Below are 20,093 nucleotides of genomic sequence, written 5' to 3'. Positions count from 1 at the left end.
ATCAGGCACGGGTTCAGGACTCCCCTGGAGACGAAAGACGTTCAAAGAGAGGACCGTCTTCTGATCAGGCACGGGCCCACGAATACCCTGGAGAGGAGGAGCATTCAAAGAGAGGACCGTCTTCTGATCAGGCACGGGTTCGGGACTCCCCTGGAGACGAAAGGCACGCAAAGAAGAAGGCATCTTTTGGCCGGCCACAGGCCCACGAATACCCTGGAGAGGAAGAACATGCTGATGGTGATGAAAATGTTCGAGGGGACGTAGTGGGTCGTCAAGGTGGGGAAGGAAACGCTGCTCAACGTATGTCTCCTGGTGGGAAAGGTGCAGAATCAAACGTGCATACTGTATCCTTCCCAGAGCACCCGATAAAGGGGGAACAGAAGTCAGAGGACGACCACAATGTTGGGGGTATTCCTGAGTCTGAGCATGAAAACGCAGGGGAGGCAGGTGATCAGCAGCGGGAAGGGGTTGCTGGTCGGAATTTAGCGGCCAGCACCAAGCCGCCGCGGGCCGCAAGGAGTACTCTTCCGGATGAAGGGCCCATAATCTCCGGTGGGAAGTTGCAGCACCCTGGCATTCCTTCTGGCTCCCTCATCGGCCAACCGCTCTCCACAGCGCAGCCGGAGCGAGACCAAGGTGACAAAGCTACTCTGCGCCGCGGAGTGACGCCTCTTGGTGACGACACTCAGCTTCCATCGCAGCAGTTGCATCTGCCGAAGGTCATCGCTGTGCGGCAGCCGTGGTTCCCTGCTGGGTTATCTCAAACTGAGGACCACATTCCACTTGATAAGCGTGAAAGCTTTATTCATCGCGCGGATTCTATCAAGGATTTGGAGCGACGCTCACGAGAGTCCTTAAAAAACAGTGGGCATAATGCGAGCCGGCACAACACACCGCGTGAGTAGGCAATAAAAGGAAAAAAAAAGATAACACAAACAAGAGAGGAAGCAACAAAAAACAACAAAAATGAGAAAAAACAGTAAAAGGGATTCTGCGTCAGATGTCGAGTGGGGTATTTCTTTTAATGTTAGGAATGACAGCAAAAACGACAAAGCAAACAGAAGAGGGAGGCGATGGGTGAGGATGCAAATGTGTATGTCTCAGAAGCACAAAAAAAAGAAAAAAAATAAAAAAAACGAAGCAGGAGGCGCAGGCAGATGGATGTCAGACTTCCGTACTCTTGCCGAGATACGGGAAGGAGCTAATTAATGTTACCAAGCGTCGTTGGGCGGAAGGCACGAAGGAAATTGGAAGCGAAAACCTTAATAAAAAACATTTCCCCCCCCCCCCCAACAAGAAGAGTACTCTTCTTCGAGAACCAAGCGGGGAAAAAAAGAAAGGAATAGAAGAGATGGGTGGGGTGTGTGATGCAATCAGAGTACGCATCTAAAGGAGAACACACACACACACACACACTTGCATAATGTCTTTGTTGCCTCCGATAAGGTTTATTTTTGTTTTTTTCTTACTTTGCTTTTTTGCCTGCGCTGTCAACTACGATTACATTTGATGTGTGTGCGTTTTTTGATATATATATATATATGTATATGTATATGTGTATGTGTATGTATTTTTTTTTTTGGGTGCTTCTGTGTCTCCGTCCTTCCTGCGACCGTGGCAGGGAGGCATAGCGCGCAGAGGGCAGCACTCCAAAAAAAAATGAAAAAAAAGAAGAAAAAAAAGGTTATGAAAACAAAAAAAAAGATGCTTCTCCGCATATATACATGCGATATCGGTTTTTCTTCGCTACGGAGGGAATTCATCCCTTTTTTTTTTTGTTGTTTTTTTTTTGATTTGGTTTTAGGATTCTTTTTTGATTTGATTACGCCTACAAATGTACGTCCACCGTGTTTGCAGTCCGCGCTCGGAGTCTATTGGTCTCTGGAATGTATACATGTATGCCCGTATGTGTGCTGCACTGTCGTTTTTAGGTTGCTTGATTTGTTTCTGTTTTTTTTTTATTAACAAAAAAAAAAAAAGAATCTTCTGCGGTGGCGGTGCCTGCAGTGGAGGAAGGAGGGCCGGAGTGGACACAGGGATAAATCGAGACAAAACGAGGTGGCAGATACGCACATAACGTGCCAAAGAAGAAAAAGAACAAAGAAAAAAAAAGGAGACAAACTCTCTTGTGAAAAAGAGAGGGGGAAAAAAAGGAAATCAAGAAAGAAAGAGAGAGAAAGAGAAAGAGAGAGAGAGAGGTGTTTATTGACGGATTTCGAAAAGAAAATGGGAAGGTAGCTTTATTTCCGGCTCTCCTAAGTGAAACTGTTGCAAGCGGATGAAATGCCGAGCATGAAGGGACGACACCCCCGTCAAGGGCGGTTGAGGGTGGAGGGTGTTGTGTGACCGGCTCTGCGGTGGCTGGGGGATGAAAAGTGATGCGTTTTTTTTTTACCAGCTTTTTTATTTCTTGTTGTGTGTAACTATTGGGCCCGCCCTCTTGTTTTTTTTTTCACCGGACGTAGAAAGGAAGAGGACATGAGCAAACGCACGCGATGGTGACGACGACAACGAGTACAACGGCCAATAGTCTCAGTGCCCATGTGTACCACGACAATTTGTTGTTGTTTAGCGGAGTATCCACAGACAGGCTTTGGTGGCTGAATTTGCCCTCCTTGCGTTGGCATGAGGAGGTTTGCTCAGGCGTGTTTCCTCCTCCAACACGGTTTCATGCAACGGCGCTGCGTGGATTACGACTTTATCTCTCAGGTGGAGAACCGCCCAGCGTTGCGACATTATGCACCGCGGCAATCTCGCTTGAACACGACCTGCTGGAGGTGTTTGTAATTGACCTGCAGGAGCTGCACTGGGAGACGGTGGCGTGCGGGTGGAAACCTCGAAACCGCTCGCATCACACGATGACTGCGGTGGAAAATAGCCTCATTGTTGTGGGTGGGAAGCCTTTGCTGGGCGACGTCACCGCAAACGAAATGCGGGAACTACTGGCGAGTGGATTCTACGCGATTCATGTCTTGGATACCACGACGGGTGTTTGGCGCGTTTTTTCGGAGGCGCGGTTTCCCCCACTGTGGGGGCACACTGTCCACGCGGTCAATAGCTCCGCAATTGTCATTTATGGGGGCTTTGAAATAACACTTGAGACGGACGAAGCGGGGGATGAGCTGCCCACGATTGCTGTCAATAATTACGTTGGATTTCTCAACTGGAAGACAATGGAATATTATCAGGCCCCCACACGCGTTCCAGGTCGTGTGATGCACCAAGCCCATTTACGGGGCAACATGCTTTGTGTACTTGGTGGGTTTTTGGTAGACGAGGCACATCTCGATTTGGTTCCAAAACGAGATGCAATTGGAATTTCTTTGATTACATTTGAGGCAGCCCCAATGATGTTTTGTCTGCAGAACTGGTCCCATGAGCAGCTGGCTTCTGTGGTGTATAACCAGCAACTGATTGCATTGAATACCATGAATGACATATTCGTCCAGAGGATCCTTGGCGACGAGCCATGGGTGCGTTATAGATGCGATCCAAGCACCGTGGCTACAGTGCCGTTTCCCACTATTTTTTTTTCTAGAAGTAAACCACAAGAGGATGGTAAGGAAGGGATGAGTCACACGGTGTCCATTCCTTTTGACGGACCATTGTCAAGGCCATCCATATCCCCTTTGCTATGGAAGATGTTATCGCGTCTTGAATACCCCCTGGCTGACATGTGCTAGAAGACTGCTAACAGAGGCAGTAGTCTTGTGAGTGCATTTTTGTCTTTATTTTGCTGTGTGTCAGATTGCTGCTGAGCTGTATGTTTTTCCTTTTCTTTTTAGACGTTTTGATGCTTCATTCTGCTGTTTTTTTTTCTATTTTTTCTCTTTATGTGTATATGTTCTTCTCTCTCTTTCCCGCATCAGAGGGTCCTCGGGTGCGGTTCGCATGTCCTTAAAGCCGGCACACTGCTTTGTGCGTGTGCGGCCCCTCACTGACGACGAGTTAAGGGCGCAGGAGCCGAGTTGTCTCACGGCGGAACCTGAAAAGCGGTGCATCCGCGTTGGGCAGACAGATAGTTACCACTTCGACGGTGTCTTTCATGCAGCAACAACGTTGCAGGAAATTTGCGATACTCTCGTGGTGGGATTGGTGCGAGAGGTGTTGAAGGGTTACCAAGAGGCGGTGCTTTTGTACGGTCCGACGGGTGGCGGGAAGACCCACACCCTGAACCAGCTGCTACCTGTGGTCGTCCGTCTATTACTACAAGTTGCCGACTTAGAGCGTCTTACGTACGAGACAACGGTCACAATGGAGTGTGTGGAGCTGTACATGGAGCGTGTGTCGGACCTTTTTGACCCGTCCAAAACCGATCTGCAGCTGCGAGAGTTTCCAGACACGGGTGTCTACGTACGAGGGGCGACAGAGATGCCTATTCGATCCCCAGAGGAGCTTACACAAGTGTGGAGGAAAGCCGAGTTATCCCGCTCACGCAACGCCACACGCCTCAATGCCACAAATACCCATAGACACTGTCTTGTGACGTTGAAGATAAGGCGTCGCCGTAAACTTCGGAACGACTACACGCTGAATGAAGAGACATTCGACAGCGACGAGGTTCCTTCTTCTCTGGTGACGACTGGGAGGATATACTTTGCCGACCTTGCTGGGTGCGAGCGACTGAAGGACTCTGGTAACGATGGCGTTCGTCAGGCCGAGACAATCACAATCAACCAATCTCTCTCATCCCTTTGCAGTGTCATGAATGCACTGACTGACCCCAAGAAGACACACGTTCCTTTTCGGGACAGCAAACTCACCCGTCTGCTACAGGAGCCATTGGGAAGAGATGGCAGATGTTACGTTCTGTTGTGCTTGCCACCCTCAGAAAGGTATTTACCAGAAACACGTCTGGCACTGGCCTTTGGTGTACGGGCCATGTCCATTATGCAACAGGCCGTTAGCCGTAAACAAGTTGACCCAACCACACATCTAGTTGAGGTTCAACACTGGTTAGCTAGCCGCGTGCATCTACTAGAAGCCCAGGTGCGGCGTCTGACATCGTCCACCTTTGTCGAGTGTCCTAGATGCATAGAGAAGGAGATTAAATTACATGACTTGTCGGAAGAAATAAAACGCCAAGAGGCGATCATTTTCCACACAAAGGAGGAGTACGATGTTTCACTTTTTCGTTTGCGGAGCGCCCTCGAGACGGCGCAAAACGACTCTGAACATTATCGTAAAAAATCCACAAAAAGTGCGGTATCGGATGAAGATGCGTACGAGCAGAAGATGCGGGTCCTTAATGAGTACTGGACTGGCTACGCTGCCTCTCTCCAAGAAGAGCTCGAGAAAACCGAACAAGAGAGGGATGACGCCTGCTGTGAGTTACGCATACTATCCGATGAAATAAGACACTTAAGAGGAATAGGACATCTAATAGACTCCTCACATCCAAATCCTGGCATCACGGAACACAATAAGAATAAAGACTACAATCATACAGACGTCAGTACATTCATTGACAACAATGGTAGCATAGAGAAAGAACCCGAGAATTTGCAGGAGCAGCTGTCGACTGCGGAGGCGACTGCCGCTGAACTTCGAACAGAGAACAAGCGTCTCTTGCACGCGTGCAGCTCGCTGCGCACGGAGCTGTGTGAGGCACAGCAGCGGGCAGCGGAGCTGGGTGATGCCTCCGTCGAGGTGGGGGAGCTGCAGACACTGTGCCACAACCTTCGGCAAGGACTGGATGCGGCGGAGCAGCGTGGCATGCAGCAGCGCGAGAATTTGCAGGAGCAGCTGTCGACTGCGGAGGCGACTGCCGCTGAACTTCGAACAGAGAACAAGCGTCTCTTGCACGCGTGCAGCTCGCTGCGCACGGAGCTGTGTGAGGCACAGCAGCGGGCAGCGGAGCTGGGTGTTTGTGATTTTCTCAGTAGGAAGCCGTTAAAGAAAGGCGGAAATGTTTCCGTTTTCCGAGGTGATTGTGCCCAAGCTTCATTGCGTAATAGGAAGAAGCATTTTTGCTGCTGGCGGAGTAAACTTTCTTCTGCCATCGACGAGTTGAGTGGAATAACACAATCGGAAGGTAGTGGTGTGAGAATCGGGTTGGTGAGTGATGACAATTTGACTGTAGATGTTTCAAATGTGGTGGTGCCCGATGCAGCTTCAGTTGACAGCACAGCTATCGTACTGATGGATATTGAGGCCGCGTTGTAGGTGAAACTAAAATGTTTCTCTTCGTGAGGTCTCTGTCGTTTTTTTTTTTCCTCTTTGGCTTGCTGGAAGGTGAGTGGAAATTAGACGAGGCTGCAATTCTTCGTTTTTGCTGCAACTTTGTATGTGTGTGTGGGGAGGTGGACCTGTCCGTTTTTTCTTTTTTTGTTCTTGTTGTTGCACGCAGGCTTCTCGTGGAAGGAGGTCTGCGTGTTTTGGTGCTGTTGTTTTATTTTCTGTAATTGGGCTTCTCTGATTCGCTGTTCTGTTTGACGCGTTCTCTGTATGGGTTAGTGCGCTATGTTGGACTTCCGCGATGACGCCTTCAGGGAGTTTTTGGTGCACACCTCCATTCATGATAACGCCCCGCAAAAGTTGCGGCTGAAGGTGCAGGATCCCCTTTCCGCGGAGGATATGCTGCAGCAAATTGCACGACTGTTAATTGAGCCGACGACCTCCATATCTCCGGAGGGGCCGACGCGCATGCCCATTTTGCTGGACTCGTCCCTGCTTGCGTTTAGCGCCGAGGAGAACTGCTTTGTCCCCGTGGATGGCAAACCGGCCGACATGCTGAAAGTTTTTGCCCATTTGCTCGTACACAAATTCAGTGCTGTGCCGTCGTTGGTGCCAAATGCCGCCGTGTCTTGGAGGAGTTCGTTTAATAGCGGCATCCCCAGCGTCAGCGCACAAGACGGCGCTGCCAGTCTCGAGGGGCCTTTGCCAAAAGGTGGATGCCTTTTCACAAGGACCCCCCCTTCTGCTGGGACGAGGCGCAACGAGCCTCTCGGGCACACTTCTCGGTTGTCGCCACACCGAACGGATGAACTCCCCTCGCAAACAGGTGATTTGATGGACGGGTTGGGTGAGTACCGAAAAAGGAGGAGACTTCCCCTCACGCTGGAATGCATGTTGGAAGTGGTGGAATATCTTCTTAGTGAATACAGTGCCCGTGCAGCGGACGACGTGATCGAGCCGACGGAGAAGAGTGTCTGGAACCTTGTTGAGGATATATCTGGCCGCAGCGGTGGTGTTTCCACCAGATCACTGGATCCGGTGACGGTGAACGCGTTTGTGGAGACTATTTTATGTAGCATAAATACAGGGCGAATCCGGCGCACCTCTCACCGTTCAATACCCTTATGATTCAATGAAAAAAAAGGTGTGATGATGTTACATTTATGCTCCACGGCATTTTGGATTTTGTTGGTAGCTTGCAAAAATGTTTTTGAGGGGGTTGCTTGTCACCCTACTTTCCAGTTTTTTTTTTTTTTTGAGTTATGTGCGCTGTTGTTTCTATGTGTGTGTGTCTGAGTGTTTTATCTGACATGGATGTATGCAGGCTTATTTATGTGGCAAGCAAACAACGAAAAGCAATGAGTGTGTATAGCGCCACCCCTTCGTATCTTTCTTTGAAAACCCTTTTGGGACAGGTCCCCATCACGAAAAGTATATATGGGCCTTCTGCGTGGATACTCTTTGCCTGCGTAGCCTCCAAAAGAGCCAGGGTGGTGCTGGATGTAATTTCATGGCTTACACCCTGTTTCTGCGTGGCCGTGTCGCATATGCGTCAAGGTATGCAGGTATGCGGATGTACAAACAAACAAGTATGTATACCTGTATGGATGCATTTGAATTTTTGGGTCCACCATTTGGGCAAGGAGGATGCTGAAGTTATTTTACATCTGTTTTCGTTTTCGTTTTTCCTTGTTTTCTGTTCTGCCTTCCGAGGGGTTTGATAGGGGCGCTACTCTCCCGTCTTCCTCTGGATTCACATGTCGAATACTTTCATCTCCCCGCAGACACTGAAGCTCCTGGTGGATTCCAAGGTGGAGTCGCGGCAAAAAGGGGCTCGGGATGTGGCGTCAAAGGCTGCTGCTGTATTTGCAAAAAATCCCCCAGCGGAAGCATATAACATTATTATGCATGAACTGCGTGAGGCGGAAGTGGCTCTTCTCAGCGTTACTTCCGCGACGTATCGCAGAGGCGGTCTTAGCGCCGTGCGGGCCATTGTGGGTTCCCTACCTCTACGAACTCATCCTCATGAGGTGGTGTCGTTGATTTCATCTATGGTTTTTGAGAGTGTTACGGACGTTGATGCAACGGTGCGACTGGCGGCCCTTGAGGCGGCGCATGCGATTGTCCGTCAACTTCAGACTCAGTTGTTGGAGGTGTGTTTCATGCAGGTGTTTTGGGGGCTCGCTTCCTGTATAAACGACCAGGATGGACGTGTGGCGCTGCTGGCTGGAGAGGTGTCGTTGTCCCTTCGCGAGGTCGTTACGGGCAAGGAGTCGTTCAAGCTGCCAACCGACCTCTTCGTCACGTTCATCACGGAGGTGCTGGCACCGTACAGCAGCACAACACGCAAGGAACAGGTTCTCGATGTATCCCTTTTGAATTGGTGCTTCGAGTGGATTAGTCACGTGCTTGACCTCCCCGGTGATGAACTGATCCTCCTTCTTTGGAGATTTCTGAAGCCGTTGTTAATTCTTTCCGGCAGATGCGGGGGAGGGGAGGCGGCGCGGCTACTACAAAAGTGTCTTCGCGACACAAGGGATGCCTTTTTGCGACACATGAATATTCAACTGGATAGTTTGCTCTCGATAGCTGCTGAATGCGTGGAGGAAGCCGAGGTGGCACTGATACGGAAGAACGCATTGGAGTGGATGCTCGAACTGTTGAACTTTGGCACAGACAAGCTGGTCCATCTCATTCACAGGGCCGTCGCGGCGTCCTTGTTGCAGTTGGGCTCCAAGGATCTTGAGACGCGATTGGCGGCCCAAAATGTCAACCACAGACTCATGCAGCTTGTCGCTTCGAAGCACATTGGTATGAAGACTGTCCCGTACGACGCCGTACTGCGAGGTGTGGTCACACAACTCACTGGCCGAGGGAATGAGGAGTCGCGTGTGGCTGCTCTGGAGTGGATAGCGCTCGTGTTTCACAAGGACTCGGCTGTCGTGGAACGTAATTTTACAGAGACGTTTGAAACTCTTCTAATTCTGCTGTGCGACCAGTCGGCTCACGTGGTTCACAAGTCTATCGAGACGCTGTGCTTCATTTCTGGTGATCGCTACTTTGACTTCTTTGTTTCGCGACTCGTGGACTTGTTTCACGCAAAGGCGGACGTACTGCTGCCAAAGGCGCCGACAATTATCAAACAACTGCAGTTGCAATATCAGGGTGAGGACCTGGGACAGTGTGAGAAGTTATGCCTAAAGCTTTCTGCGGTGCTTTCGGCCTATGAAGACAAACGCTTTCTTGAGAAGGTTGTCATCACGCTGAATACGATGGTACTGACATCACGAGAGTTTCTCCCTCTTCGTGAAATACTGAATCGTGGAGTGGAGGATGAGCGGGCTCGAACAACTTTTGTTGGGATGTATCCGTGTTGGCGGTACAACACTGTAGCGGCTCTTTCACTTTGCCTGCTTTCGCGTGCGTATGGGCACGCCTTCCAGTTGATTCAATTTATGGGCAGTCTGGAGATGTCTGCGGCGGCACTTTTGCAGCTGGAACGTCTTGTGCGGCTTATAGAGTCTCCTATATTTGGTTACATTCGGATGTCGTTAATGGAGCCCTCAAGGTGCTTACCGCTGGTTCGGACTCTCTTCTCTATGCAGCTCATTTTACCGCAGGGATCCCCACAACAGTCCTTGCTCTATCGTCGACTAAAGGTAATTCCAAGCCTCGTCACACTTGAGCGTGAGTCGCAGGCGCATGAGGCAAGTAAGGAAGAATGTCCCGTTGACTGGAGTCAACTGCTGCAGCTGAGCAAGGAGGCACAGCGATGCGTCTCCGACTTTGAACGAAAGCTTGTTCTTCAGCGGCTGAGGGACACAAGCTTGCCATGACGCTCGTAAGTTCGAAGTCCATCATGCGTACGTCCCAACGTATATGTGCGTTCCTTTTACGCCGTGTTCCTCCATGTTGCTGGACGCATTCATTTTATTTTCTTCCCCCCCCCCCTGCTTTTTTTTTTTTGGGTTTTGCTCGTCTCCCATTGTGCAAACAGTTTCTCCTTCACCCCGTGCCCATCCCCCCCTCTCACGCAAAACACACTCACGCGCGTACACATAAACCTTTTGGTTTCTTTCTCCTTCCTTGCGCACTGAGGCTCCATTAGCACGACAAGCGCACACCGATAAAAGGAAAAAAAAAGTAATAAAACAAGGAAACATGTCTGCTACCACCGCCGCACAGCAGGCTATTCCAAGGGCCCTTCCCAAATTGTTCCATCGTTATGTGGGAGACGCGAGGCTGTTTCAGTGCTTGCAACCATACGAGAAGTATTCCGTGGTGGCCTACCTAAACTCCGCCTACAATGTTGCACCTATTATGAAGGGGTCCCTCAGTGTTATTCCACTTTACGGCATCTTCATTGGAAGCCCCCCGGCGGAGAAGGTTGACTTCAACTCCAGTGCCGCTCTCACTGTCACGGGTCTATTGTGGTTCGTGTATGTACTTCTTATTCATCCACAGAACTCCGGAACCCGTGCACTCTCTGCTTTAAACTTTGGGATGGCTTGCGTGAATGGTGTCAATTGCTACCGCTACTTGAGCTACAAGAGATCTAAGGCATTGAAGATGTAGGAACCCCACTGGGGGTCCTGTAATTATTTTCGAGGGAAACACAATTCGCAGATGAGGGAAGAAGAGGAATGAAAAAAAAAAAAAAGGAAGTTGCGGCGAAGGCATAACGTCAACTATAAATAAGACGTTGTTCCTACGGATTGTTATTATTATTACTATTGCTCTTTTTTCTCCTCAATAATAATATATACATATGCACATAGTGAGGATCTTCTTGGGAGACACAGGTTGGATGGTTTCTGCTGTGCCTCGACATACCTATCTGCCTATGCACATGTATGTACAATCGCCATATCTCTTTTTTTTTTTTTTTGGGGGGGGGGGGGATTTATTTACTTCTTTGCCTATGGAACGTGCGGGAAGATACCGCGAACACTTGTGGGTGTTCTTCAACCCTTTTTTTTTAAAAAAAAAATCTTTTTCTTTTGTTTGCGTTTGCATCTCTGTGTCTGTATGTGTGTTGTAGGCTTGTGGGAACAGAAATGAAACGGTGGTCACTGTGCTTGTCTTCGTTTCAGCGTCTCCCCTTTGGAATTCGCTCGCCCGCTGGGGGCATCAACCTCAACAAAGGCCTGCTGAGTGACAAGGAGCGGGGCGACCCGTTCACGGAGCCAACGGTGTATCGCAGCAAGAAGAGCATTACGGCCATGAACAAAGTATTACGCAAGACGGAGCGACTTCGCAGGGAGGAGAAAAAAAAAGAGGAAATGAATGCATTAGGTGTTGATTCACGTATGGAGAAAGAGCTGATCAACGGTGCTGCGCAGCCGCTTCAGAAGGAGGCAATCGCTGCCGTACGTGTGATGGATGAAGAGAGACTGACATCATCTGATCCAGGAAGCGAGTACACGACCGCACTGCAACGCTTGATGGAGCGGGAGGTAGACCGCCGAGAGCACATGGTGGACAAATTTGGGCAACCACCAACGGCCAAAGAATTTCATAAGTTGTTCACACAGTTGCGACACGCAGACGATGAGGCGGAGACCATTGAACGACACCAAACGCGTCTTGTGGAGGAATACGGCATATATCCCTCTATGCGTCTGGATGCCTACATGCTCGATGATGACACATATTTTCCGGAGTGGGTGAAGGCTTTGCCGTACAGCATACGGGATCGTGTAAAGTACGGGTCATTGGGACTCACCGAGGAGGATGAGGCTCTTCGTGTGACACTCGGTCGCATGCCGTTGGATAGGCGGCGCCTAGAGTGGGACAAGCAAAAGAAAGCGAGGGAGTACAAGGCGGCAAAGGAGGAGACATTAACGTTAGCTGAATTGCGAGATGCTCGACAAGGCAAGCGCCGATTTCACTGGCTGCAACGAAAACGTCAAAAGCGGGCGTCAATGCTTCGACGACTCGCATTGCGAAAACCAGAGGCATTTGAGTTGTGGCCTTCTGCTCTGGTGGACTACAGCCAGCGCATTGCCTTTATTGCGCAACACGTGGAAAATGGCTTGGACACAAAGGGGCAATGGCCCTTGGACCCGGAGGAGCTCGCACGTGCTCGCGTGCGGCGCAGTCAGGAGGAGGCCGAGCGCACCTTTCTGCTGAGCACGGAGGAAAAAAAAGCACTCAAGCGGAAAACTACGTGCAACAACGACAACAATATTATGCAAATGCTTCATGCGTTGGATACACCAGAGAAACCATTTAGGCGACTTTCGCGCAAGGTCTACGCCAATCGTGTGAACGCCATTGTGCACGGTGACCAAGATGAGTATGGACGCAAGTATCGTAAAATGGAAAACCGCGCGAGGCGTCGGATACGCCCGTACGAGTCTCTCGGAGAGATGGCACTGTCAAAAGAGGTGCGAAAAGAACCCCGAGTTTACGCTAACGGCCTGAATCATACTGACGACGAGCACTGGCCAAAACACACCAAATCATGGGCGGATGGCATGCCTTCCATACGCTACGCTGCGTGAGGCTCAGCTTTTCTTGTGTGAGGCATAATATTACAAGTATGCGTTGTTGTTGCCGTTTTTTTTTTTGCGTGCGTGTCGGAGGTATTTCCTCCCCAACCCAACTGATGGCTCATGACTGTCAACCGAGCCTTTTTTTTTTAATCCGTTTTTTTCTCTTCTCGTTAAGCAGCTTTTCCCACCACGACAACAAGGAGGGGATATAAAGCACAGAGCACGTGACTGTTTTCTTTGTGTGTGGGTGTACTGGGAGGGCTGAGCTCGTGTGATGTCAACGTCAAAGGTGCTTCTTGCGGACGGCACGGAGGGTCTTTTGAACCGAGGCGAGTCGTATTGTAGTTTGGCGTCCATCAACGGCGCTGTTTGGGCTCTGCGCTCATGCGGAGAGTACGTTGACGTGCTTGATTCCCATGGAAGTGATGTGCTGGACTCGGTGCATCTGCCGGAGAGGTGCGGAGCGATTCGGACTGCAGCGAATAAATTATGGCTCCTCACACGCAGTGGTCACATCATCCTATGTGACATGAGCGGTGTGCTGATTGGTGTGCTTAATGCGGGCCTGGGAAGAATCGATAATTTACACACCTTTGAGAGTTGTCCTTTATTTTTTGTGACTAGCCAGAAAGGTGCCTTTCAAACGTGGGATTTGGAACAAATGGCGGTACGTCGTGTGTTCCCGTGTGAGGGCGCCGACATCCTTGCGGTCTTTCCCGTCAACTCTGAGGCGCTATTATTAACTGTACAGGAGGACCGAATGGCACTCTGGGGAGAGAAGACCTCTTGCCCTGTATGTGTACACACCGTGGAGTCTGCTACCACGGCTGTGTTGGTGAGCGCACAACGTGAGACGGCGCATGCCAACTCCTGCTGGGTGGGGGGGAAACAATGGATAACTGTATTTCATATACTGGAAACTATTAATGGTAGGGCAGCTTTCAAAAAGGAGCGATTGATCCCATGCGCAAGGGTGCAACAGCTTGTCTCAATGTCTTTAACACGTATTGTGTCGTTTGATGCGGAGTTTTTGGTGACGGTCTGGGATTCCTGCAGCTGCACACCTCTAAGGCTTTTTAAGGTTAATTCTGCAATGGGAATTGGGCGTGATACTGTCGTCGCTGGCCTGTTTCTGACCGGTGTCGTTCGTGTGGCGAACCTTTGGATGCTTTGTGGGAACCTGCGTCTTTCATGGGCAGATCAGGGCATAGACGATGGTGAAATACAGGCAGGTGCCTCGGTGATGGCGACAGCTGCGGTGCTTCGGGGCGAGAACACACACCTGCGCAAGAAGAACGTGTGTCTGCTGGAAATGATGGACGCATATCGTCAAAAGGTGGTGGAGATTGTCTCTAACCCCACCAGCGAGAGGGCGAGCGTGGCTGCAACGGTTCTTGCGCTTGACAAGTGCCTTGCTGAACAAGTGTCAGTCCTCCGGTCGGAGGATGATAAACCGCACAGTATGAGCAGGCTAAGGAGCCTGAGAGATCAGGTGGAGTACTGGCAGGAAAAGTACAAGGTGGAGAAGGAGCGAAACAGGCTATTGTTGTGTGATCTTCGTCTGGCTGTGGGGCACCTGAAAGAAAGTGGGTTTGACTCGAGGGTTGACGTGCAGTTGGCCAACCTTTTGGCTCTAAATACCGCCTCTCAGGCGAGAGAGTCTGAGCTTCGTAGCCGTCTGCTTCAGTTGGAGGTAGAACTGCACAAACTAGACATTGTGGACAGCAGTGACGTCTATCCCTCGCAAGATTCGCAGGATGATGGCAACCGGCAACGCGCCCGCGTTCAAGAACTTGAGAAAGAACTTCAGAGTGCTTTGGAGGCGAGTGAGGAGGCTGCAAGAGCGCAGCAGGAATTCCTAAACCTCGCCGAGGTGGTAGAGGGATTGGAGAGGTCTCTGCACACGGAACGATGCAAAGTGGCCACCCTCACTGGGCATGTGTCTATGCTGGAACGAAAAGACGAAAAAATGCTTCATACACTAACGTACCTTCAAGAAGAGCTTAACAAAACTCAGCGTGAAAAAGACGGATGCAACGAATTGTTGAATCGGGTTCAAGTTGAGGCTGATGAAAATGAAAGACGAGCATTTTTGGCTCTTGCGGAAACTCGGGAGGAGTTGCAGCTATTGCGGCGGGAGTTGCAGAAGTTGGAAGGCAGCAGGTATCTGGCGTCAACGGTTTCCATTCGGGATACCGAGATTGTGGGGCTTAAGAAGCAATTAAAGTGTGTAAGGGGGATGCTATTAACGCGGCATGAAGAATCTCGTACAGTCACCACCGCATGTGATTCCATGGTGGGCATCATACAGTCAATGCAGCAGGAGTCTCAACTAACGCGACTGGTGAACACGGTGGAGGACATTGACACACGCTTGGAACGTCTGAGCTCTTCAACAAAAATGTGGATGGAGAGGGAGGATCAGATCGCTGCTAGAGACGACGAAATCCTTGTGTTGAAGAACTGTGTACAGTCACTGGAGAGTCGTATGCGGCATGTTTCGTCGTTATTTCAGCACATCCCTTACAGTGTTGAGGGTGTCGAATCGCTGCTGCTGGAGCTGAATGAGTACCGGCGGCGGTATGGTAGGAGTGAGGAGATCGAGGAGTTGGTGGCGTTGCGCTTGTTGGAGTTGGAAGCGCCACGCAACGGTGATAGCGCCGCGGAAGAATCATAACGCAACAACCACACGTTTTTTCCGGTGTGGGCAGTTATATTTTATTATTATTGTTTGACTCTTTGTGCTTTGTTGTATTTGTTTAGTTATTTTGCCTTGTTTCTTTTGGTGGCTGCGTCCTTATCGTGAGTGTTTTTTTTTTTCGTTTGTGCCGGTTTATGCCTCTATTTCATTGAACTCTTGTGTTTTTCTGCTATTCCAGCGGTGCCGTCCTTGTACGGCATTATGCGTACTCCATGAGAGGCCATCTTTTGGCTTTACCAAGCCAATGCTGTTGGTTTGGTCCGCATTGCCCCCCTCCCCACCCCCCTTTTTTTTTTGTTTCTTTTGGTTGTACCACTGCGGCAACGGTTTGTGGCTGCGCATGCTCGCAATTTAGCTGAATTTTATGAGATGACTTTTGGTAAAGGATCAGTTGGGCGAAAGTTCCTTGGAGCCACGGGCCTGGTCGGCTCGCTGGCGCTGGGCGGGGGCTACTTTACATATCAGCGACGACTGAAGGAAAACAAAAGCTGCACAGCTGAGGAGTTCAACGCGACACAAAATCAGGAGGAACTGTCATGGGCTCTTTCACACCTGAAGAATCCAAAGGAGCACCCGCAGCTTGTTCTCTATCGCTACTCAACCTGCCCCTTTTGTGGGATGGCCAAAGCCTTCCTGGACTACGCCAAAATTCCCTACAAGTGCGTTGAAGTGGAGCCGATGTGGAAGAGGGAGATTTCCGCCTTTGCGTACAAAAAGGTTCCACAATTGCAGTTGAACGTGCACGGACACAATGGCCCCATTCTGGCGGACTCTGAAATCATTGTCAACACTCTTGCACAACACGTGGGTGTGGGGAAGCAGCTGAAGGATCCAGAAATTGCGCAATGGCGTGCGTGGGCCCGCGGACCGATGGTACGCCTTTTGACGCTGGAATTTAATTCCTCTCTTTACAGTGCGTGGCGTGGTTACTCTTACATCAATGATATTGACACAATCCCATACACGAACAAATTGTTCCTAAAGGTGGTGGGGGCACCGGTGATGTACCTTGTGGCACAGTTCGTGACCAGGCCTCGACTCATTAAAAGTGGACATCTGCGCGAGGGAGAAGATGCAAAGGCGCAACTCCACAGTGAGATGAACACCTTTGTGGAGAAGGCCCTTTTAGGTGGGAAGAAAAAGTTTCACGGCGGTTCCAAACCAGATCTGGTGGATCTGGACATTTATGGCGTTCTCCAGTCTGTTAGAGGGCACCGCGTCTACGACGAAATTATCCGGGCGACATCTATTAAGCCGTGGTTGGATGGCATGGATAAGGAGCTTGGCCACGTAAGCCGTGCTGCATAGGAAGCTTGCAGACTCTTCTGTAGCGGTAACTGTGGGTATGAGAGGATGTATGTGTATTTGGGTGGACGCAACAATAGTAACAGCTATTATGCATTTTGAAAGTATCCTAGCGCGAATTGCGTACACACACACTTCTATGCATGAGCCTTGTCATACTTGCGAAACTGGGGTGGCTTTTTGTTCTTTTTTTTTCTGTGTGGTTTTTTGCGTTAAACATTTTTTTTATTTTTTATTTTTTTGCACGTCTTTTGCTGGCATCTCCCCTCCACGATTTGTTGTGTCGCCTTCTTGCTGCTTTTGCTTTCTTGTTTCACGGAACGCAGTTTTTTGACTGAAGGCCCGTCTCCATGCAGTCTGGCAGGTGTCCTCGCAAACGCTGCGCCATAGGCGTAAAAAATGGTCTGCAAATTGTATTTGTGACTCTTCCAAAGCCTCTCGATCCGCCGCCCCCAGTTGAAATTGAGCCGCTAATGTTTTTTGACGACGCTCCCCCACTACCACTGCCACCGCCGCCTGTTAGGAAAACTGCGGCACGCACGACAAACAAGTGGGAGAGAGGCTGGGATGTTGTGCCTCTTGTGGTTAATGGTAACGGGGAGATGGAGCGCTGGCGCAGTGTCGGCAAGGGTGAATTTTCTAGTCTTAAGGAGGCGTACGAGGCGTGCGGCCCTTTTGAATCGCTCGCGGAGTATCTAGCTGTCTTTGGGTGTATTCTTCTTGATACACTCTACCTCTTGGTGGCGAAGAGGGTGGAGGTGATTGCTTCTTTGCCATTTGGCGGCATGATTCAACGTGTCCTCTCGACAGAATGGGTGCCGCTGCGTATTCCAGATTCAGTGCCGCTTTGTCTTTTGTCGGCGGACAGAAGAAGACTGGGGGAGTTTCAGCAGTACTCGTACGAGAGGGGCTACTATTACTCTGACGACTTTGATCTTTGTTATCCATTTCCCTTTTCGCCACCTGCAGCTGCTGGAGCGGCGCCCACGCTTTACTGCAACTGGTCAGAGCATCTGCAACAACCGTTTCGTTCGCATGACCTCTCTGAGGCCTGCTCAGTGCTGCTTCGGGGCTTTGCGGAGGAAGCCGTCGTGAAGTTGAAGGACGCATCTTCTCTTCACATGCTGCTGTTGGGTCGTCAGAACAATCTGAACCCGGGCCCAAGATACCTTGGACGTGGGCTGAACGGGAATAACGCCGCGGGAAACGATCACTTTTACGAATACATCTTGTGGAAACCGAACAAGGATGACTCCATCTCCTTTGCACGTCATACGATACTCCGAGGGACAATTCCCGTGCACTGGTCCACACAAATCCATCGAACTATGGCGGAACCTTCAATGGTATTTAGTCCAAATAGGGAGGAGGTGTTGCGAGGGTGCGATGCATACTTTGAGTTTGTGTTTCGTCAGTTAACAATGCTTATCAACTACGACATGGGAAGTGTTCTTCTGGATGCCGCTCCCAAGCTTCGTTGCATGAGTTTGCTTCGGCAAAATCCTCAGAATGGTGAAGGTGTTTTGGCCAGACACTTTTTGGCTGCAGTGAGGAAGTCGGATGCCGTGGTGCGGCGCCTTTTCCACGATGCCAAGCTGGACCTTGTGCATCTTGATTGGCTGAATCTCGTCAAGGACTACGGCGTTGATATGGTCGCAAAGACATTTTGGGAGTCCACCTGGGAGTTTTTGGCTCCGCAGGAAAACGAAGCGCTTGCCACAGTGGGTATGCTCCACTCTGATGGTAGTGTCACGCGAAGGTGTTGTCAACGACGCTTTTTGCGAGTTAATTGCGCGGATTCTTTGGATAGAACAAACCTTGGGTGTTTTTTCACCTGCTTTCAGGCATCCATCTCCATGCTGCGCTCACTGGAAATAGAATTAGACCACTTTGTGGATCAAAGACCTTTGCCGCCTCTACAAGGACAAGACGATGATAGTCAGTGCGGGCTCGCTTCCTTTTCCATGGAAGGAAACAAGATGACAATGGATAAACTCTTTGTAAGCACGTGGTATGAGGCCCGCAATCCGGCCCTGTGCCCTGTGGCGGTTGGTCGAGCCCTGTCTGAACTCTACGTGCACAATGGCGATGTTGTCGCGCAGCTGTATACGAGTTCGGCGGCGATGCACAGTAATCTTTTGCGAAATATTTGTGGTCTGAAGTATACGGCGCACAACGCTGTGATAGCAACCCAGCGACGGTTTGAAAACGTGTTTGAGGATCGAAGCAAATTCAGGAGCCTTGAGCTTTTATTGGGGAGAAACAAGGATATTCACTTTCCTTCAATGAGCCAGATCTTTCTTACGCGTCCTGTACCGCTCCAGTATTGGTCATGCGCAGTAGTAGCGCTGGGCGTTCCTCTCTCTGTTTCCTCATTTGATTTAGCGGAAGCGGTTCAACAGGCATTGAAGGAAATTTTCTTTTTGACTTTACCGTCTGATAACGGCACAAGTAACTCGAGTTTTGCACGAGGTTTTTGTATATCCCTGGCCGAGGATGAGGCGGCATCGCACAAGGAGTTTCTCACTGCGGTGGGTCAAGTAACCTTTGAGCAGCCGCCCTCCATGGCCGAGGACGACGGAGCCGTTCTTCAATACAATGAACGTGTTGCCGTGATTGAATTTGATCATAACCGCTTTGACATGTCTCATGTTCAACGGTTTCTCCGGGCGAGGGAGACCCTACAGGTACTAAACTACAGTGTGGTACTTGCCCCATACGCCTACCCCATTCAGGAAACTGATGGGAATTCTGCAGGTTTCGTTAAAAAGGCGGCAATCTCCTTGCGAAGTGGCCTCAAGAATTTCGTGAGAGGACTCAATTCATAAGAACCTCGATAAACACCATATGTGTTGTACATACATCTCTCCTCATGCATATATATATATATATGTATAATATACATATATTACTTCAGTTTTACTGTTGCAGTCGCGGTGTGGCTTTTTTTTTGTTTTGTGCGTGTGCCATCTAGCTTTTATCCAATCATGTGAACACACACCGACACACACGCTCTTGTGTATGACATCGCCTAGTTTCTTGCACTTGACCACACCACTTTTAATAATCATTATTATTATTGTTTTTGTTTTTCGTACGTCTTTGTATTTGGGTCTCTGAAACTCCATCTGACAGCCCTTGCGAGATTATTATTATTATTTTTTTACATCGTCTACTTGTTTTTAAGATGGAGTGGGTGAAGGGGAGGGGTGCCGTTGTCTCTGAAGTACATGACAGCTACTCTGAAAGGTGTGGCATGTATGGCATGCCCCCTCTTCTCTTCATGATCATATTCTGTTTGTGGTGACTGAGAAGAAAACCTCGGAGACGCACGCAACGCAGATGGTGTGAAGTTGCTCGTTTAAATACCAGCTGCTGTGCTTTGGCATTGACAAGGCGCCTTAAGGCCAAGA

General features: G+C 49.8%; 10 protein-coding genes across 10 annotated transcripts, besides 11 other annotated features; all 10 read left to right on the top strand.

Annotated features, from left to right (window-relative positions):
• On the top strand, positions 1-905 carry TraAM80_07799 (uncharacterized protein; the record flags this gene model as incomplete). The annotated part of the gene is made up of 1 exon (XM_029384577.1): positions 1-905. A coding segment is annotated over one exon (905 nt), but the record flags the coding sequence as incomplete, so codon positions are not given.
• Positions 906-1,110: 205 nt separating this feature from the next.
• Positions 1,111-1,136: a microsatellite.
• Positions 1,137-1,396: 260 nt separating this feature from the next.
• Positions 1,397-1,416: a microsatellite.
• A 111-nt stretch (positions 1,417-1,527) lies between these two features.
• Positions 1,528-1,571: a microsatellite.
• An 80-nt stretch (positions 1,572-1,651) lies between these two features.
• Positions 1,652-1,703: a microsatellite.
• Positions 1,704-1,766: 63 nt separating this feature from the next.
• Positions 1,767-1,815: a sequence feature (A-rich).
• Positions 1,816-2,083: 268 nt separating this feature from the next.
• Positions 2,084-2,112: a microsatellite.
• A 21-nt stretch (positions 2,113-2,133) lies between these two features.
• Positions 2,134-2,160: a microsatellite.
• Positions 2,161-2,198: a microsatellite.
• Positions 2,199-2,495: 297 nt separating this feature from the next.
• On the top strand, positions 2,496-3,683 carry TraAM80_07798 (uncharacterized protein; the record flags this gene model as incomplete). The annotated part of the gene is made up of 1 exon (XM_029384576.1): positions 2,496-3,683. One exon carries the CDS (start codon positions 2,496-2,498, stop codon positions 3,681-3,683), a length of 1,188 nt encoding a protein of 395 aa, XP_029235582.1.
• An 83-nt stretch (positions 3,684-3,766) lies between these two features.
• Positions 3,767-3,859: a sequence feature (A-rich).
• Positions 3,860-3,891: 32 nt separating this feature from the next.
• Positions 3,892-6,165, top strand: TraAM80_07797 (kinesin motor domain containing protein; the record flags this gene model as incomplete). The annotated part of the gene is made up of 1 exon (XM_029384575.1): positions 3,892-6,165. One exon carries the CDS (start codon positions 3,892-3,894, stop codon positions 6,163-6,165), a length of 2,274 nt encoding a protein of 757 aa, XP_029235581.1.
• Positions 6,166-6,462: 297 nt separating this feature from the next.
• On the top strand, positions 6,463-7,305 carry TraAM80_07796 (uncharacterized protein; the record flags this gene model as incomplete). Its single annotated transcript, XM_029384574.1, has 1 exon — positions 6,463-7,305. The coding sequence occupies one exon, from the start codon at positions 6,463-6,465 to the stop codon at positions 7,303-7,305; it is 843 nt and encodes a 280-aa protein (XP_029235580.1).
• Positions 7,306-7,934: 629 nt separating this feature from the next.
• TraAM80_07795 (HEAT repeat-containing protein) lies at positions 7,935-10,013 on the top strand (the record flags this gene model as incomplete). Its single annotated transcript, XM_029384573.1, has 1 exon — positions 7,935-10,013. One exon carries the CDS (start codon positions 7,935-7,937, stop codon positions 10,011-10,013), a length of 2,079 nt encoding a protein of 692 aa, XP_029235579.1.
• A 325-nt stretch (positions 10,014-10,338) lies between these two features.
• On the top strand, positions 10,339-10,752 carry TraAM80_07794 (uncharacterized protein; the record flags this gene model as incomplete). Its single annotated transcript, XM_029384572.1, has 1 exon — positions 10,339-10,752. The coding sequence occupies one exon, from the start codon at positions 10,339-10,341 to the stop codon at positions 10,750-10,752; it is 414 nt and encodes a 137-aa protein (XP_029235578.1).
• Positions 10,753-11,234: 482 nt separating this feature from the next.
• On the top strand, positions 11,235-12,683 carry TraAM80_07793 (uncharacterized protein; the record flags this gene model as incomplete). The annotated part of the gene is made up of 1 exon (XM_029384571.1): positions 11,235-12,683. One exon carries the CDS (start codon positions 11,235-11,237, stop codon positions 12,681-12,683), a length of 1,449 nt encoding a protein of 482 aa, XP_029235577.1.
• A 265-nt stretch (positions 12,684-12,948) lies between these two features.
• Positions 12,949-15,351, top strand: TraAM80_07792 (uncharacterized protein; the record flags this gene model as incomplete). Its single annotated transcript, XM_029384570.1, has 1 exon — positions 12,949-15,351. The coding sequence occupies one exon, from the start codon at positions 12,949-12,951 to the stop codon at positions 15,349-15,351; it is 2,403 nt and encodes an 800-aa protein (XP_029235576.1).
• A 393-nt stretch (positions 15,352-15,744) lies between these two features.
• On the top strand, positions 15,745-16,683 carry TraAM80_07791 (glutathione-S-transferase/glutaredoxin; the record flags this gene model as incomplete). Its single annotated transcript, XM_029384569.1, has 1 exon — positions 15,745-16,683. The coding sequence occupies one exon, from the start codon at positions 15,745-15,747 to the stop codon at positions 16,681-16,683; it is 939 nt and encodes a 312-aa protein (XP_029235575.1).
• A 174-nt stretch (positions 16,684-16,857) lies between these two features.
• Positions 16,858-16,922: a sequence feature (GA-rich).
• A 108-nt stretch (positions 16,923-17,030) lies between these two features.
• On the top strand, positions 17,031-19,508 carry TraAM80_07790 (putative inositol 5'-phosphatase; the record flags this gene model as incomplete). The annotated part of the gene is made up of 1 exon (XM_029384568.1): positions 17,031-19,508. One exon carries the CDS (start codon positions 17,031-17,033, stop codon positions 19,506-19,508), a length of 2,478 nt encoding a protein of 825 aa, XP_029235574.1.
• A 48-nt stretch (positions 19,509-19,556) lies between these two features.
• Positions 19,557-19,589: a microsatellite.
• Positions 19,590-20,093: the final 504 nt, after the last annotated feature.

Source organism: Trypanosoma rangeli, assembly GCF_003719475.1.
Source record: "Trypanosoma rangeli strain AM80 chromosome Unknown Tra_15.4_contig_00343, whole genome shotgun sequence".
NCBI lineage: Eukaryota > Euglenozoa > Kinetoplastea > Trypanosomatida > Trypanosomatidae > Trypanosoma > Trypanosoma rangeli.
The sequence above is the reverse complement of the archived record's forward strand: the minus strand, read 5'-3'. Positions and strand labels throughout refer to the sequence as shown.